Source organism: Oryctolagus cuniculus, chromosome 5, assembly GCF_964237555.1.
Source record: "Oryctolagus cuniculus chromosome 5, mOryCun1.1, whole genome shotgun sequence".
NCBI classification, from domain to species: Eukaryota; Metazoa; Chordata; class Mammalia; order Lagomorpha; family Leporidae; genus Oryctolagus; species Oryctolagus cuniculus.
In genome coordinates, this window is record NC_091436.1 from 162692655 (window position 1) to 162712268 (window position 19614).

The window sequence follows — 19614 nt, forward strand, 5'->3', positions numbered from 1 at the left end:
TCACGTTCTGGGCTGGGAGAGGCGTGCTGACCGAGAGGCAGGCACAGGCGCACAGCTGAGCAGCGGTCCAGGCCGCTGCACGCCAAGTGTGCCCCTTATTGAGCCTTTCTTCTCCCGCTACTTGGCCAAGGGAGGCCAGGGTCTCGCTCAGTCTCACCCGCTAGCCAGCAGCACACAATCAGGCACAAGCATCCCACAGGTCCCCGTGGCTGTGCCAGTGAGCCCCATCCTCCCTCTTCTACAACCAGAGAGGGCGGGGGTTGGGCTGAAGTGTCAGCTCCCCCCACGGCTCTGGCTTCCTCACCCAAGCCTCGCGTGTGTATTTGGCTCTGCATCTGTGGATTTTTTTTTTTTTTTTGACAGGCAGAGTTAGAGAGAGAGAGAGAGAGACAGAGAAAAAGGTCTTCCTTCCATTGGTTCACTCTCAAAATGGCCACCACGGCCTGTGCACTGCACCGATCCGAAGTCAGGAGCCAGGCGCCTCCTCCTGGTCTCCCATGCGGGTGCAGGGCCCAAGCACCTGGGCCATCCTCCACTGCACTCCCTGGCCACAGCAGAGAGCTGGCCTGGAAGAGGGGCAACCGGGACAGAATCCGGCGCCTCGACCGGGACTAGAACCTGGTGTGCCGGCTTGGTGACAGCCTCTGCTTCCTACCCTTGGGTCCCAGCTTTCCCTATGGTGGCAGGAGTCAGATAGGGGCCAGTCTGGGGCCCAGGTGATGGTGGGGTCTCCCCGACCCCAGGGCAGACAGGTGGGTGGCACCTCCACACAGAACCCATGTGTACAGGCAATGGCCACGGGCACCGCACTGGGCTGCAGGCACCTTGATTTGGAAGTCACACCCCACGGCCCTGATCATGACATCAGGGCTAATTCCATGCAGCACTCTTTGTATGTGGTCCTCCCAAAGAGCCACACCCAGAGTGAAGTGCAAGGAAGCCACGTGATGGGAGAGCATGGAGTCCACTGATGGTTTATTTCTGAGGCTGAATCACTAAGCAGTGAGAGGCCAGGATGAGCAGGCTTCCCGGCACCGATGGCCAGGAGAGGCTCGAGGGCTAAGCCCAGGATGGCAAGAGAAGGGCACAGGGGCCGGGGCTGTGGCACACTGGGTTAAGCCATGGCCTGCAGTGCCAGCATCCTATGTGAACGCCGGTTCGAGTCCCGGCTGCTCAACTTCTGATCTAGTTCCTTGCTGGTGCACCTGGGAAAGCAGTGGAGGATGGCCCAAGTCCTTAGGCCCCTACACCCATGTGGGAGACCTGGAAGAAGCTCCTGGCTCCTGGCCAAGACCCTGTTGTTGGAGCCAAGAAGAGGAGTACAGCAATCATCCTGACAACACCCAACGAGGCTGCACTACTCCGGCTCCCGGGCCACTGCGCACACCACAGTTGTAAACACGACAGGAATCTGAGGTCACGAGTCCGTGAGCTCCAGGAGGGCAACAAACCTGAGCTGCACCAGCCAAAGCCCAGCCCACTTCCCAGGGGCTCCGGGCAGCCGGCCCACTGCTCTCCTTTTCATCTCAGATTAGGGGTCGGGGTGGGGAGAGAAACAAAGGGGAAGACACGGAGAGGGGAAAACACAGGCAGGGACCGGGGCTGTGAGACGCAGCCAAGGGAGAGGAAGGAGAGAGAGAGGCAAGGAGGCAGCCGGTTCACTGGCCAGGCCTCTGCAGAGGGGCTCCTGGGGCTGCTGCGGGTGTGCAGCTCTGCCGGCTTGTCCCCGCTCAGCACGTCACACAGTGCACGCCCCGCGCTGTCTCTCTGGAGTTTTCCTGAGCTCAGGCTGCAGGCGCTCCCCCAAGGAAACTTACCCTCACAGGGAACAACTCACTACTTTGAGTTTCCATCTCTCCTAGAGCAACATGGGCGAGGACAAAATAGTGGCTGTTAAAATGGCACCTCTGTCCTCTCCGGCCTGGCTGCCTGTTGTCCTGCCTCCGGCTCATCAGACCCATCTTATCCAAAACAAGTCTCTGGCACCCACTCGCCCTGCAGAATCAATACAGCCATCAAGGAACATGCCATAGGCTCCAGTTCCTTGTGGCATGGGCTCTACGGGAGGCCCAGAACCACCGTGGGCTGTGATCCCTTGTGTCGATCATCTCAGAACAAGGGGAGGAGGAGAGCTTGATTTGCAGAGTCCAGATTCTGTTTACTTCCTGAAAGGTTGTGTTGCTCTGGGACTTCAGGACTGCAGCGTGCTCCATTTAATACAGCCGGAGCTTTGATCTTATAAAGATCACGGATGAAGCGTCTTAAACACAGACCAAGGTTTTCCTTAAAGATGGAGCTCCAAGACTCTCTTGCTCTAAGTACTGTCTCTTCTCTGTCACTCCCAATCTCCAGTCCCCCCAAAGGGTTAACAGTCGGTGAGTTACTTAGCCTTTGTAGCCCCTGATTACGCCTCTTTATTATTGCTGTTTAGCACCGCTGGTCCTTTGTATATTGTCAAGTGATAAACCTAGAGATGAGATAGGAAAGAACTTTCTAGTCTCTTTCAATTGCTTGGTAACCATTATCCCAAAGAGGCTTAACTGTGTGGATGAGAGTTGGGCATCATGGAAGTGCAGCTGGAATGGCTCGTTGAATCACTAACGTCACACCTGTCCTGCTCCTCGATGGAGAATTAAGATTTGATTTCATTTAGGAAGCCATGAACATACCTTTATCTCTCAACTCAGATATCTGGAAGCCAAGCTGTAGGTGCTAAAATTTTAATGTAAGATCATGATGATACAATAAAATTCCCAACTCCTCTGACCTCACACAAACCACCAACTTGCAGTCCTGAGCCAAATCTATTCTAAGATTTCCCTGTCTACCGTCCACCCCACGGATGCCCACGAGGAAGCGCTGGGGACACTGTGACAGTGAGAGCCCCAGACCACAGCACAAGATTGCATGGCCACGGTGCGCTGCTTAAACGGCTGTCTTGCAGAGGAGGAATGAATGTTGGTTGCCTTTCTTATTCTGAAAGCATAGACAGTCTCAGTGGGAAAGTATAAGGGATACACACACAGGAACTATCAACTGGAAGGTCATCACGTACGCACGTATCCCAGGGCCGCAGAGGAGCCAGGTGACGATGACATAGACATTGAAGACTACTCCAATTTTGCACGAATTGTTAGAAGTGGCAAATAATGTTTCCAAAGCGTCATCTGCCAAAACAAAGACCAATTCTGGGCAGCAGTCAACCGGCTGACACTGCACAGGACCTCAGCATCACCAGCTCACTTTAAATCCCATTAGCCACCTCCTTCTCACCACCCTCCCCCACCAAAGAGGACTTGGAAAGATCCTGGGAACGTGTGATCAGAACCTGGAATGGCCACGTCCTTCAAGACCATCTGGATCTGTTAATTGATTGTCCGAGTGGTGTCACCATCCCCCGGGAGATAAAATCGTGAACCTTGAGAGTAGCCAACAAGGTGAATGGCTGCAAGTTGAAAGTGACTAACACCATGAAGCTGCAGCACTTCAGGGAACGGGAGGCTGCCAGAGCACTGCCAGGCACTGGGACCCCTGCAGGCTGCACGCATGGCTCCCACGGAGGCGAGTCAGATGTGTGCAAAGACCATTGTGTGAGGGTGCTGTCCAGAGGCCACCCGGCCCACTGGAGATGCACAGCATGGCCAACACCCTTCGTTCCCAGGGAGCAGACAGCTGCAGAGCAGCGAGGGCGAGTGGAAGCCGTCATCCAGGGCTCGTCCAGACCCACCAGCCAGCACATGTGCTTGGAAAGTCCAGCTCGCAAGCCAAGTACAAATGTTCGAGCAGCTTTGGGTGGGCGGCAGGGAGGCAGCGGCCGGGGTTCTTGGCCTCTCTCCTTTGTTATGCGTGAGCCCTGCTGTCCCAGGCACACACAGCTCCATTCTAAAAATAGCCATGGACTTCTTGCCCTGTTTCGTCCTGATGACAGGCAATTGATGAATGACGGGAACCTCTTTACCCAGATGTCGGCCGATCCCCAGTGGGCTTCTTTCTGGTTTCCATGGAGAAGTATCAATTCCCTGCAAGCATGCTGTGGAAGAAGGGGGCAGCAGAGGCAAAGGAATGCCTTCCTTCAAGCCGCCGAGAGAGACTGACATGGGGAGAGCCCTGCTTCACAAAGACCACAAGTGTTCTGTCTCCGGGCCAGCCAGCTGGTTCACGAAGCTCAGCATCGTCTGGCCCCCACCTAAGACCACAGGCCCACTTTTCCGGGTAGGAGGCCTTCTTTCTGGAAATCTCTTCTTGGAGAGGACCTCTCCCTCCATGTGTCCACCTCCATTAATGGAAGAATAAATAAGGAAGAGGCAAATTTATCAAGCAGTATGTCAGTGCGTCAGACCCAAGTGATCTCTCAGACCACTCAATAGGGTCCTTGAAGAGAGGAAGAGGGGGGAGCCCTCACAGTGATGCCTTCTGGGGCCTTTTAATTAGGAAGTACTTCAGAAAGTTCATGGAAATGGAATTTAAAAGCTTATTCCATGCATACGGGTTTTCAAAAATTTCATGGAAAGTGTGTATAATGGAAAACTGTGCATGGAATATTTTTAAAATTTTTGCACCAAAATAAACCTCCTTTGAGTCCATTTTCCATGAACTTTTGGAAGCACCCCTGACCTCTGAAGCCAGACTGATTTTCTGTGAATTCTTGTGCTTTGGTTCTGCTGAAAAGAGCAAAGCAAACTTGGAAGCCCTGGCTTGGGAGGCGGGGGAAGAGGGTGGGGAGTTCAAGGAAAAATTCAGATCCTTGCATCTTATTACAAATTAAATCAATTTTAATATCCACATTTAATTTCATCTCATCAAGTTGAAAAACAAAAGTTGAAAGGGACCTGGAAAATAATAATTGGGTGACATCGCCGAAACCAACATCAAGGACAACATGTTTTCTCAATTAAGAAAGATTGGTGTGTGCTTTGGGCAGAGCGGGGGAGATACTGAATACATCCAGTGAAATTTTAATTTTCAAAAGCAATCAACGTTTCAAGAGATGCCTCTGCATCTGAGGTCACGGTAGCACACTGACCACAGCTCATTAATGAATGGAAGCCTACCACTGGCAGACTTCACCGTGCCCTGCAGGGAAGCAGAGACAAGGAACTCCGCGCAGCAGGCCACATCTGAAGGGAAGCTAGCGTTTCTCCTCCTTTTGCTCAAACCCCAACCATGACCATTTCCAGTGGTAAACACAGGAACACCCATGCTGTGTGACGCTTCCAAGAAACACCCGGACAACAAGAAGCAAAATGTCACATCCCACTGGGTGGTGGAGCCTCAAGTGCCACATCCAAGCCACGGGCCGAGGGGATGGCTGATTAAATCAGACTCAATCAGAGAGACTTTTTCCCAGAAGAAAAACTGGGTACACTTTGGAAAGCTGCATTAACTCTTTCTGGCCCTTGAAGACGATTATTAAAAAAAAAAAAAAAAAGATTTATCTACTTATTTGAAAGGCAAAGTGAAAGAGAGAGAGAGAGAGAGAGAGAGATTGTCCATCCATTGGTTCACTCCTGAAATGGCTGCACGAGTCAAGGCTGTGCCAGGCCAAAGCCAGGAGCCTGGAACTCCACCAAAGTGACCCACATGGCTGGCAGGGGCCCAAGCATGTGGACTATTTTCTGCCGTTTGCCCAGGTGCGTCCGTAGGGAGCTGGTTCAGAAGTGAAGCAGCTGGGACTTGAACCGGTGCTTGGATATGGGAGCCAGCATCGCAAAGGGCGGCTTAACCTGCTGTGCCACAATGCAGGCCCCAAGAGGACATCTACAAACAGTGCCCTGGAAGAATTCATGCCCTGGCCAGAGGTATGCTACTTCCTTTCCAGGAATCCTAATATAAACTCTGAGCTCTGACTTCCCAGAATGGATGCTATTGCGAGGTAGATCCCTGCTTCTCATTTAATCCCAGCAAATCAGCAAATAGTCACCATCCCCACTTCAGAGAGAGACACTGAAGTTGAATCAGGTTAGGTTTGTGCAAAGTGGTAGGGCAGCAAACTCTCTAACCCCAGATCCTGCAACACTGGCTTAGGGCTAGGCTGTCTGGGGCTGAATGCAATGCCTTCTCACCATACGACTGGCTGTCAGAAGGGAAGACCAACTTCCCCTCGCCCCATGCCTCCACGAGTGGACTTGGAAGTCATAGACACAGCAAAGCTGGGGACATTACTGGAGGTCCACTGAGCTGGCACTCAGGCAAGAGGGGCAGTTTCCTTTCTCTTGACCTCTGTACCTGTGTATTCTGAACAGCATGGGGCTGACCCGGCTCCTGAGCTCCAGGGTAGGCACACAACACAGTCCTGGCCAATCAGAGCTCCTCCTGCCCATCTGGGTACTACACCCAGTGCAGTCCTGGCCAATCAGAGCTGCCTCAGCCCTGCAGGTGCTGCAGGGTAGGGCACAGCCCCCTAGACAAGCTTTCTGTGGAAGCTGTGACAACAGGGGGCCTCCTCTTCCGAGGTGACAAGATCTTCTGACTATGGGCTGCCGCCCTGGCCCGCACACAGCGACAGTCTTTCTGAGACAGTCTCCGACAAAGGAAAGCAGAAAAGGAGACTCCCAGTGTCACCCGAGTCCACAGAGGCAGCCATGCTTACCGGGGGAGCCCTGGACTCCCCAGCGACGCAAGCCAACAAAACCCCTCGCAGAGGCCATTTGAATGGGCTTTCCAGCAGCCCAGAGCACTGACAAACCCAAGTCCAAATTCTACAATGTACCAGGTGTGGCTGCTGGACACCCCTAAACTGAAAAACTGAGATCCAAAATGCTCCAAAATCCACATGACGCCACAAGCTGGAAATTCTAGACCTAATCCAACAGTCAAAACGCAAGTACATTAAAAATATTGTGCAAAATTATCTTTAGGCTAGGGGCATCAGATATATATGATACATAAATGAATTTCATGTTTAGACTTGGGTCCCATTCTCCAAAGCTTTGCATCACATTTATGCAAATATAGCAAAATCCAACCCCCCCCCCCAAAAAAAAAGCAATTTCAAAACACTTTAGGTCCCAAGCATTTGGGGAAGGGATACTCAGCCTGAGCCCCACGACCCTCCAGGCAATGGTGCAACTAGACAGAAGCAGCTAGGTGCTCTCAGGATTTTGATGGCAATGAAGAATCGGGAGAAAGCTGACCAATCAATGGGAAGACGCTCGGCGGCGTCTGCACCGAGCGCCCTAGGGACCCAGCTACACAACCGGTGGCTGTGACAAGGGGCTGTGGTCCACAGCTACCGAGTGGCCTGGGCGTGTGCTGGGCACAAGCACACCTGAAACCACCCGCAGGCCCTCTGCTCTCAGCCAGGCCGCCGCCCACGCACCGCCACGCCTACCTGAAGCGCTGGAGACCCGAGACACGTCCTGGGACTGAGTGGAGCGGTTGCGGCTCTGCTGCCGGCGCCGGCCAGACGCTGACCGGGTGGTGCGCACGTGGACCCCGCTCACTCTGAAGAAAGCCACCATGAAGGGCTGCTTGTCGTAGGGGCCGTCCCTGCCCACCAGGCCTGCAGCTCGGGGGCTGATGTGGAGTCCTACAAGGCAAACCAAAGCCACTCTTTACTCTTGAGCCCCGCAGCTCCCTCGGAAGGACGCATCCCAGCTCCCCGAGAACGAGCGAGAGGGCACTGCGCCGTCTCAAAGGGCGCAGGCAAAACGCTCCTTCCAAATCTTGTGGATCCAATCGGGGAAAGCCTGCTCGCTCTGCTAGCCTGGTTGCTGTGTCTTCCTGATCCTTTCTCCCAACTGCGGAGGCGACTGGGTGGGTGAGGCCTGGAGGGGCAGCAGCAGCAGGGGGTAACCTTGAGCCGCTGAGCACTGACCCGCAGGAGGAGACCGGCCTGGAAGATCCCCGGGGCCAAGCCACTCAACAGCCAGAATTCCAACAGCTGCTCGGCTTCCTCCCACCAGCCGCTGCCTGCGGAAGCCGTGCCCCCACGGCCACTCCTGGACCTTGATCACCCAGCCTATCTTGGCGTCTTTTGCAGGAGAGCCCAGGGGAAGGGTTTGCTTTGTCATGCTGGTCACCAGGGAATGGTCAGTGGGTCACCCCGGGCTGAGGCATTGGCTGTAAACTAGTTCTGCCACAGCACCCGCAGGAAACGGATGAACACGGGGACTCGCCAGCTGCGGTAAGCCTTGAGTCAGCACTTACCATCCTGCGTCACCACGCTCAGCTGCAGCCCCATGTTATGCTGTGGGGTCAGCACCCACAGGTTGCTGGTGGCCGTGATGTCGAATTCCAGCCAGCCTTCCTCCGAGGCCCACACGACACGGGTGTCCAACAGAAACAGGTCAGAGTCTCTGCAAGAGAGAAAGATGGCACAGGAAGTCCCACACTGGCCCAAAGTTCAGTCTCACGCAGTCCTGCCCCGGCATCGCAATAAAAGAGGCCAGTGCGGATCAGATCTACCCACGAGGCACCGTGCACCCTGATGGCCATGGCAGTGCCTGGTGGGCACCACCCAGGACGTGGGCACCGTACGATTATAAGACAGCTGTTGCCAGAACCTAGATTCACAAAAAGCCTTGCTACTGCTACTCACATCAAACCTTTTTCTGCAACAGTAATTTACAAATAAACATGATTTTGTTCTATTTCAGTGTTTATTTTCTTATGGTACTGATTATTGCTAATAGCTTACTTTATGGCAAATGAAAAGAGGACAAAAGGGGGAGGCAGCGAGGAACAGCTGAAGGGAAGGTCAAGTTCAGGGCCCACGTGAGCAGGTACAAAGCATGCTGCCCTCCTTAACTTTTAAGTAGGGCCTGAACATCTGCACACTTCATGAGCAACAGGACGCCACGGCACATTTCTGAGTCATCACCCGTGCCTCTCTCTGAATTCAGGCCCCTGCAGAGTCTCCAGCCAATGTCGGGCTCTTTTCCACATGGGCTGTGTGACTGGGGGAGTGCTCGGGGGTCTTCATGAACTTCACGGAAAAGCATATCATGGGAAAACCTGCACATGGATCTCAAACATTGCAGCACCAAAATAAATTCGCCTTTTAATTGCATTTTGCCGTGAACCCTGTGACGTCCCCTCTCGTGTGTTGCATGATTTGAAAGCTCATCCCAGCACAGCTGCCATGAGCCGGGGGCTGGGGTTCCTCCGGGCAAACTCCGAGAAGCTATTCCTACCACTGGGCGGCACAGGGATGTTTTTGTATTTTTCTGTCCTCGATGGACATAATGCCACGGGCTGTGGGAAGACGCTATGAAGTTTCTTTCTGCTGCCCTTCATGCCATGATGATATTAGGGGACCGTCATCATCATGGGCTTCAGGGACAACCTGGATTTAAGTTCATATCCCAAGACCTCTGAAAGAAAATGGCCTGGGATTCTCGGGACATAGAGGAGGACATTTTAGACCCAGAGCGCCTCAAAGCCACTAGTACTAGAAATATTTAGTGCAACATCTTACAGAGTTAGAAACACTACTAGGGGGGCCAGCACTGTGGCACAGCAGGTTAAGCTGCTGTCTGTGGTGCTGGCATCCCACATGGACGCCGGTTCAAGTCCCGGCTGCTCCACTTCTGATCTAGCTACCTGCTAATGCACCTGGGAAAGCAGTGGAAGATGGCCCAGGTTCTTAGGCTTCTGCACCCTGAGACCCGGAAGACGCTCCTGGCTCCTGGCTTTGGATCGGCGCAGCTCAGGCTGTTGTAGCCATTTGGGGAGTGAACCAGCAGATGGAAGATGTCTCTAACTCTTTCAAATAAATAAATAAATCTTTAAAAAAATTACCAGAATTCAACACTAAATTTAAAAGAAGCATCACAATACTACTAGTGTTTACACTTAAAAAAAAAAAAGGCACTTTGTAACTTATTTAAGACTTTGTTGATTTGAGAGGAGAGTTACAGAGAGAGGGGCAGACAGAGAGAAGGTCTTCTATCCACTGGTTCACTCCACAAATGGCTGAAACGGCCAGAGCTGGGCCAATCCAAAGCCAGGAGCCAGGAGCTTCCTTCAGGTCTCCCATGTGAGTGTAGGGACCCAAGCACCTGGGCCATCTTCCACTGCTTTCCTAGGCCATACACAGAGAGCTGGATCAGAAGACAAACAGCTGAGACTCGAACCAGAGCCCCTATGGGATGCCGGTGCCACAGGTGGAGGCTTGGCCTGCTACACCAAAGTATTGGCCCCTACAGTGCCTTGTCTTTATAACAAAATTCCTACAAGCTAGGTAGACTAGCACTACCTCTATTTCACAGCTGGCAGATTGAGTCTGAGAGACAAAATCTTTGGACTTTTTTTCAGATATTAGAACATTTGCATATCCATAACGAGACGTTGTGGGGATGGGACCCAAGTCTAAACATGAAATTAATTTATGTTTCAAATATACCCAATACACATAACCTCAAGGTTACTTTATACAGTATTTTGACTGTAATCTGTCATGCGGGGTCAGGTAGAAATTTTCTACTTTGGTATCATGTTGGTGGCTTGAAAAGTTTTAGATTTTGCAGCATTCTGAGTCTTTGATTTAGGGATACTCAACATATAAATCAAAGAACCGGGACTCACTGTTCACCCAAAAGGTTTGAGGGCTTGCCATTTGGCATAATGGTTAAGAAAACACTTGGGGGGCTGGCGTTGTGGCACAGTAGGTTAAACATCCACCAACAGCATTGGCATCCCATATGGGCACTGGTTTGAGTCCCAGCTGCTCTACTTCCAATCCAGCTTCCTGCTGATGGCCTGGGAAAGCAGTGGAAGATGGTGCAGGTACTTGGACCCCTGCACCTGCGTAGGAGACCCAGAGGAAGCTCCTGGCTCCTGGTTTTAGATTGGCCCAGCTCTGGCTGTTATGGCCATTTGGGGAGTGAGCCAGCGGATAGAAGACCTCCGTCTCTCTCTGTCTGTAACCCTACCTCTCAAGTAAATAAATAAATCTTTTAAAAAAAAAACCACTTGGGATCCCCATGTCCCATTTCATAGGGCTTGGGTTCGAGTCCTGGCTCCTGTTCTGTTCCAGCCTCCTGCTAACGTGCACCCTGGGAGGCAGCAGGTGGTAGCTCAAGTTCTTGTATCCCCACGACCCATGTAGAAGACCTGGACTGAGTTCCTGGCTCCAGCTTGGCTTTCGGGTCAGCGACCCAGTGAGCGGTAGCTCTCTGTCTCTCTGCCTTTCAAGTTTTCCCCAATGACTTCCTCCTGCCATTTGAAATTATTGACAAACATGACCTGGGACGCATGAAATTAATTTCTCTTTTGGCAAATATTTGCAAGGCCAGTGACACATCCAAGTTAAAAATTTCAGATGTCTCAGAGGGGAAACACCCACTTGTTCCTGCTTCCACGACTGCTCAGTCAGAGGGACTTCTACTATCTTCTCCAAGTATAAACAGTAGGAGCAGCTCAAAGGAGTTTACTCAGCTGCCTTGTCGAGTCTCACTAGGACCTGCTCCGTTTCAAGCTCTCTCCCACATGGCCATGTCACACACCCTGCTGACAAATTACCCCCCCCCCCCCATGACAGAGGCAGCACCTGGGAGCAGGGAGACCAAGCAAAGAGCAAAGAGGGGATTGCAAGCCCGGCGCTTTGAAGTTCAGATGTGCAACACCATAAATTCTCCGTTTGGGGGGGTCACAGAAGATCCTTATCCAGAAACAACACAGACAGCATCAACTGTGGGAGAGCAGCCGGCCCTGGAGGAAGCCCAGGACACACGTGTGTCAGAGGGGCAGCCTGGCCCGCGCTCTCTAGAATCCAGACTCACATGGGAGTTAAGTGGGGGCAAGCAGAACTGAATCATAACCCAGGCTCTTAGCCACTCCATGTTTAGAAAGGGGAATTGAGGGGCCGGTGATGTGGTGCGGTGGGTTAAGGCACTGTTGCGACACCAGCATCCTGCGTTAGCGTGCCAGCTTGTGTCCTGGCTGCTCCACTTCCTCTTCTGCTCCCTACGAACGTCCCTGGAAAGCAGTGAGTGATTACTCAAGTACATGGGCCCTGCCACTCCTGCGGGAGACCTGGGGGAGCTCCTGGTTCTTGGTTTCAGTCTGGCCCAGCCCTGGCTGCTGCTGCTGCTGCCATTTAGGGGGTAAAGTACCAAATGGACAATCTCTCTGTTTCTCTCCCTCTTGCTCTGTCATTCTACCTTTCAAATAAATTTTAAAATGTTTATAAAAATACAAAGTTGAGTCAAGAAATAGAGTTCAGGCTAAAAAATATGGAGAAAGGAGGCTTAATATGAGATCAGAGATCAAAATCTACTGCACGGAGGTGCCGAAGCCAGCTGGGGATGTAGGAAATACCTTGATCTACACGGGGCGGACCCAGGGTCAGAAATCCCAAGAGGGCTTCACTCACAAGGGTCAGGGCAGGGGCGAGAGGTGTGTGCAGGAAGGCACCTGGGATGGTCGGTGCTGGCTTCGGAGGTCACAGTTCAGGGAAGCCCAGTGCCCCTCTCAATCCTGGCCTCGTCCCCCTCCCGACGAGAACCCTCTGCAAGTGCAGTGCAGGGCAGCACAGAAGGGCTGCCGAGGAAGCAATCTGTGTCCCTGGGGTTCAGTGCTGGAAATCTGGTCCCCAGCACTACAGTGCCGAGAGCAGAGGGCTTTAAGGAGTGACACGCTGTTGCCATGCCACCACGCTGATTGATGGGCAAGTCCCGCCCCCTGCCTCTGCTATCTCTGTTCACACTCTGCCCTCTGCTGTGGATGCAGCCAGAAGGCCCTCACCGGGTGCAGCCCCTTGACCTTGGCATTCCCGGCCTCCACATCTGTGGGCCAATCCATTTCCTCAATTCTTATCAATGTCCCAGTCTCAGGCCTCCTGTTACAGCAGCGCCGAAGGAACCAAGTACACGCGTTCACGCAGCCAGGGGGAGGAACTTTACCAGGGAACTCAGCTTTAAGGCCCAGCTTTGCTCGCTCACCCCCAAGGCTCCCTCTGACCAGGTATTCAGAGAGACACTATTTATGGCAAATCACACAGACACTGCTCTGACCAACATGTCTCTGCTCCTCTTCAGGAACACACGGCCTTCTTCGCCAAGTCACTCTGTCCAAGCGCAGCCCCAGATAGGCATCTGTGCTGGCCCTGTGGAGCAGTGGGTCAAAATGTCCCTTGTGATGCTGGCATCCCGAGGGGCGCACTGGCTCAAGTGCCACCTGTTCCACGGCCGATCCGGCTCCCTCCTAATGCAGCAAAGATGGCCGGGATGCCTGGGCCCCTGCCACCTATGTGGGAGATCCCGACGGAGTTCCAGGCTCCTGCCTTCAGCCTGGCCTAGCCCTGGCCATTGCAGTCGTTTGGAGGTGCACCAATGGATGGAAGACTGAGCGATCAATCAATCGATCCCTCTCTCTCCTTCTCTCCCTCTCTCCTTCCTTCTCTGTAACTCTGCCTTTCAAAGAAATAAATCTCTAAAGAAATATAATGCATCTCATATTGTCATGTAAAAGATAAGAGTTCCCAGCCAGCACCATGGCTCAATAGGCTAATCCTCTGCCTGCGGCGCCGGCACACCAGGTTCTAGTCCTGGTTGGGGCGCCAGATTCTGTCCCGGTTGCCCCTCTTCTAGGCCAGCTCTCCGCTGTGGCTCGGGAGTGCAGTGGAGGATGGCCCAAGTGCTTGGGCCCTGCACCCCATGGGAGACCAGGAGAAGCACCTGGCTCCTGCCTTCAGATCAACACAGTGCACTGGCCGTGGTAGCCATTGGAGGGTGAACCAACGGCAAAGGAAGACCTTCCTCTCTGTCTCTCTCTCTCTCTCACTGTCCACTCTGCCTGTTAAAAAAAAAAAAAAAAAAGATAAGAGTTCCCTTCTGGACTCACTTTGGCGTAGATAAGACAGTGTATGTGGCATCCACACACATTTCAGATGAGACTGTGAAAGCAATGTGAAACAGAGCGGGAGACGACTTTGACTGCATTTTCTGGCTGTTCTGCTCTCCACCGACTCGCAGAGCCCTGAGCTTGATGGAAACGCTTCCCACCTCCTCAGCGCCACCCCAGCTCTCAGGCAGGACTTCTTCATGTTGTGATCACGCCGGGCAAGTGAAGCTCTTGACAATGACTAAGGTTAACCAGAGATTTCTAGACATTCTCAGCAACGCACCCTGGCACTCAAGTTGGCTGAACAGAAGGCTCCTGACCATGGCTGGTGGAATTGGCACTAGGGCCAGGTTACCCTGTGTAGTCCCTCACATCACACAGCCTCCAAGGCACCTGCCCAAGTGAGTGTATTACACCCTGCTGAGACCAGGGCAAAACCTGGGGGGTTCTTGTCTCACTCACCCTCAGAGAGGAACCGGAGGTGCCTGAGCTCCTGGAGGCCGGCTCTGACCCCTTCTCCCAAGCCACCTCCTTTAAGGCCCCACGGCCTTGGCTGGTGTTTAACTACATCTAATCCTAACCATTTTTACTAAAAAACTCTTCAACAGCATGCGATGTATGCATTCGAGACAAACAGATGTAGGAAATGCTTGGTAAGATGTCTCTGGGGTTGGGGCGGGCACTGTGGCATAGTGGGTAAGGTCATCACCTGCAGTGCTGGTTCGAGTCTCGGCTGTTCCACTTCCTATCTAGCTCTCCGCTATGGCCTGGGAAATCAGTGGAAGATGGCCCAAGTGCTTGGGCCCCTGCACCCATGTGGGAGACTGGGAAGAAACTCCTAGCTCCTGGCTTTGGATCAGCTCTGCTCTGGCCATTGTGGCCACTTGTTGGGGAGTGAACCAGCGGATGGAAGACCTCTCCCCATCTCCTTCAAATAAATAGATTTTTTAAAGGTGCCTCTGGGGTCTTGTTTATTTCGTTGCAACACATTCCTTTGTCATTTCAGTGTCTGCGTCAGTTAAGACACAGAACAACATCCACATATAGATAAACTGACTTTATGCAAGGCGACAACCTGATTTTCAAAGAGCATGAAGGTAAAAACAGCCAATCATCTTAAAGAGAGTCAAGCCCTGGCTTTGTACTTTCTCCTTACATAAGGTACAGGATTGGCTGAAAATTTTACCACTAACAAGACAGAAAAGAAACAGGACAGCTGAAAATACAATACTACAGAGGCCGGTGCTGTGGCACAGTAGGTAAAGACACCACCTGTGGCACCAGCATCCCATATGGGTGCCAGTTCATGTCCTGGCTGCTCCACTTCTGATCTGCTCCCTGCTAATGGCCTGGGAAAAGCAGAAGATGGCCCAAGTGTTTGGGCCCCTGCCACCCACATGGGAGACCTGGAAGAAGCTCCTGGCTTTGGCCTGGCCCAGTGCTGGCTGTTGTGGCCATCTGGGGAGTCAAACAGCACATGCAAGAGCTTTTTCTCTGTCTCTCCTTCTAACTCTGCCTTTCAAATACATTTTTTTTTTAAAAAAAGAAAGAAAATAGAACACTACAAACCAGACTATGCTAACAAGGTACACACATGCATGCACACACACACACACACACACGTAACAAGGATGAGTGAACGTTATTATTATATAATTGGCTCAGCCACTTGATGTTATCCACTTTTCATTCCAAACTCTATAAAGAGATTTTTATATCATAAGGGCACCTGGACACCCTAGGGGCTGCTTAACAAACCATCATACATCACTTGGCTATCACAGTTTTGGCCTGTTTTGTAGATTTCAGGTTGAAAGTCATCTGCTCCCAGCCCTCTTGCTCCTCTCCCCATCACAGCAACCCAAATGCAGACAGTTCCACAAGTCAATCTTTGTCTCGTAGATCGGCGTCCCTCTCAGGGACTGATCTATTCAGGCTGATCATCAGAATCGCAGCTCAGAGCAGCAGAAAGGCACAGTGGCTTGGCAAACTTGCTTCTGCATGTCCAATGCAGGGAGAGAGGCCGGGAGGGATAATTACTTTGCACAAGCTCATGGCTACCCAGCCTATCTTCCTTGGTCGCATACACTGGAGCATATTTAAAAACCGACTGAGCGAGCAGCTCTACAAGCATTTAAACGTGTTACATCCAAGTCTCGCATGTCCTAGTTCCTACCACCAGACCTACATTTCCACATCTGCATCCAATATGGAGAAATGAAACAGTAAAAACACTGCTTATTTGTGAAGTAAAGGAAAAAAAGATGTTTTATAAAAATGATCTTAACCACTAGTATGGCATGCCTCCTGCCAAGCTGGACATCCCAGATCAGAGGTCCAGGCACCTGAGCCGTCTGCATCTAGAAATGAATAATTCATTTAATTTCCAGAGAAAGTAAAAAACTTACTTTCTTTTCAAAGTTTAGCAAGTGGATAAATACTTGCCTATCACCCCAACTCCTCCCTGCCATCAAATATCTTAATGTTCTTTTACATACAATTAAAAAAATCTGTATTATTTAAAAGGCAGAGAGAGAGACAGACAGACAGACAGACACTCCCCAAGTGGCTATGGCTGGGCCAGGCCAAAGCCAGGAGCCTGGAGCTCCATCTGAATCTCCCACATGGGTGGCAGGGACCCAAGCACTCAGACCATCATCTGTTGCTTTCCCAAGAACATTAGCAGGGAGCTGGATGGGAAGTGGAGCAGCCCGGACTCAAACTGGAACTCATATGGGATGCCGGTGTCACAGGCAGTGGCTTAACCCACTGCACTACAATGCTGGCCCCCACGAGTACGTACAACTTTTTATAACTTTAACTCTTCTCTGAAACATTTTCATCTACACTCTGCCTTAAAATGAACCCAGATGGGGACAGGCATTTGGCACAGCTATTAAGTGGCCACTTGGGCCACCTGCAGCTACGGTGGAGCTTCTGGTGTGTGTGTCCTGGCTCTTCTGCTCCCAGTCCAGCTCTCTGCACCCTGGGAGGCTGCAGAGGATGGCTCACACGGTGGGGTCCCTGCACCCACATGGGAGTCCTGAACGGAGTTCTGGGCTCCTTGCTTTGGCCTCGTGTACCACTGGCTGTTGTGGGCAGTGAGGATGCCAATGAAAGGACTCTGTGACTGCCTTTCAAATAAAGTAAAACTATATATGTATATATATTTGAAAAAAGAACACAGACACAGATAGGCTAAGGAATGAGGTTTGGGCACCTCCGAGTCTTTTAAACATCTCAGGGACAGCCTTCTTGGTAGAAGGCACACGAACCTGACTGGGGAGGTGAAGCTAGTTAGTTACGTAAGAGGAGCTGTGGGTTGGCTGATCTCTTTCTGGGACAAAGGAACCAGTGCTGGGAAGCTCCCCTTGCCTGAGCGAGTCGAAGCTCATCAAGTCAGCAGGTGGAGTCCCGGAGGACCAAACTCTGAAAGCCACGCAAAGTGAAACAGGTGTGGCTGGCAAAGGGATCAAGGGTTTTGATTTCCCTCCAGCCAAACCAGAATAGCCTCCTAGCCTGGCTTTCTCCAACGTGACCTTCTCTTCAGAAAAGCAACCCGTCTCGGGTATCTAAGAAGACTGGACTTCCATCCGCAGTTCAGCAGGCAGCACTGTAACTCCAAACAGATGCACACAGCCGTCAGAAGCCTCTCCCCCGCTTTTTTTTTTCTTTTTAAAGAAACTGTTCTAGATCCTGGAACTGCATCAACTACGGGGCCCAGGTCTTGTCTTGTTTCCAGAATGCACCATTTGTTTATTGAATCAAATCTCAACATTTGTGGAGATTTGTTAAAGAGACTTAGAGATGAAAATACTAAAAAAAAAAAAATTCTATCCTTCAGAGATGTATACTTCTGGCTAACACTTTTACCAAGAATAACAACAACAAAAAATGGATTAACAACAACAAAACAATCCAAATGAACAAACCCATCAGAAATCATCTACAGCAAGCAAGCCAGACAACACCTGATAGGTGGAGCCATCAGAGGGAGGAGAAATGCATTGAGATGAGCCTGGTATGTGTGTTGCCGTCTCACTTCAGGACATGCGTGAGTTCCTGGCATGAGGCATAGATAATGAACCTGCCGAGAGCTTAGCACAATGCCACCGGGCGAGGGTAAAGATTGGCGATCAAGCAGCGAGGTATGAGGAGTTGAAGCCCTGGAGGAGAGAGGCACCTGGTGGAGTGAGCTCATGGGAGGCTGGGTTCACTTCTGGGCAGTCCCTCTCCTCTTCCGTTCCCAACTGCTCTGAACACCAGTATTTTCATTAGAGCTATTGGCCAAATATTAAGCAGTGTATTCATGGGATAAGAAGCCGAGAAAACAAGCAGAAAGTGTTGAGCAGCTTAAAAACAAAGCAGATTTTTTGGCAGTCTCACCAGGTGAGGTGGTTAAAATTTCGAGTTCACAGTCCGCCGTGGAAGAGGACCTCTGGTAAGCATCTCAGAGCCTCAGCTGAAGCCCCTGAGGAATCAGCTCTCCCAGAAAGGGAAAGCCACACGCAGATGAGTCGTCACCAAGCCTGGAACCCAGCCTCAGCCGGAACGAGACAAACAAGATGACTTGCACATATCTTATCTGCCTTTCAGAAGAACATTAAAGCCAGTCTAGACAGAGATAACAGTATCTAGAAATTACTTAAGTACTGTGCAGTTTACCAAAAATGCCAGGAAACAAATGCCAGGAGATAAAACCAAATGAGGAAAAATCAAGGGAACAAAGAGATAATGAAAACAGGCCCTTAGGTGTCAGAAACAGGTTGAGCATCCCTACTCTGCACTGAAACTACAAAATGCTCTCTCATTTCAGACATTTTGGATTTTTGGACTAAGGACGCTTAGCAGTAAAGTCTATGGAGATATTCCAAAAGCCAAAAAAACTCAAACTGAAACACTTCTGGTTCCAAGCATTTCAGATAAGGGATACTCAGTCTGAAGCAGAATTATCAGACGTGGTTTGGAAGTCCAGCTATTTATTTATTTATTTATGACAGGCAGAGTGGACAGTGAGAGAGAGAGACAGAGAGAAAGGTCTTCCTTTGCCATTGGTTCACCCTCCAATGGCCGCCGCGGCCGGCGCACTGCGGCCGGCGCACCGCGCTGATCCGATGGCAGGAGCCAGGAGCCAGGTGCTTTTCCTGGTCTCCCATGGGGTGCAGGGCCCAAGTACCTGGGCCATTCTCCACTGCACTCCCTGGCCACAGCAGAGAGCTGGCCTGGAAGAGGGGCAACCGGGACAGAATCCGGTGCCCCGACCGGGACTAGAACCCGGTGTGCCAGTGCCGCTAGGCAGAGGATTAGCCTAGTGAGCCGCGGCGCCGGCCGGAAGTCCAGCTATTTATAAAAAGGATAATACATATAAACTGTACCTGTTCCCAGGATGTGATGTGGTTTAACATTTGAAAATCATTTAATGTGGTCAGACCACATTAACACTAATAAAGGAGAAAAGCCACATGAACATTCTGAAAGATTCAGAAAAAAATTCAATAAAATTCCACATGAATTTCTAATTTTTAAAATAATTAGAAAAGTAGGACTAGAGGGAAGTTTATTCTAATAAAAAAACATTCGCAGCAATCATTATCCTTAATGGTGAGGTAGTCAATCTTCTCCCCGGGACTAGAAATCTGAAATGGTTTCAACATCATACCGGACATCCTAACCAGTACCATATAACAAGGAAAAGAAAAAAAAAGTAATAACTAGGAACCAAGAAATAAAACTGATATTCATAGATGATGTGATTATATCATATCTAGAACTTCTGTTAGAATTAACATGTAAGCTTGCAAGGTTGCTGAATACAAGAGCAATGTAAAA

The 19614-nt window shown here is 51.0% G+C and overlaps 1 protein-coding gene across 1 annotated transcript in view; it reads right to left on the reverse strand.

The window, feature by feature from the left end:
* Positions 1-19614, reverse strand: part of BMP6 (bone morphogenetic protein 6) — a 178581-nt gene that overhangs the window by 13361 nt on the left and 145606 nt on the right. Inside the window, exons 3-4 of the mRNA XM_008262354.4 lie at positions 8149-8297; positions 7331-7528 (exon numbers count right to left, since the gene is read on the reverse strand). Of these exons, the coding sequence (XP_008260576.2) occupies positions 7331-7528; positions 8149-8297 (347 nt within the window). The remainder of the gene's footprint in view (positions 1-7330; positions 7529-8148; positions 8298-19614) is intronic.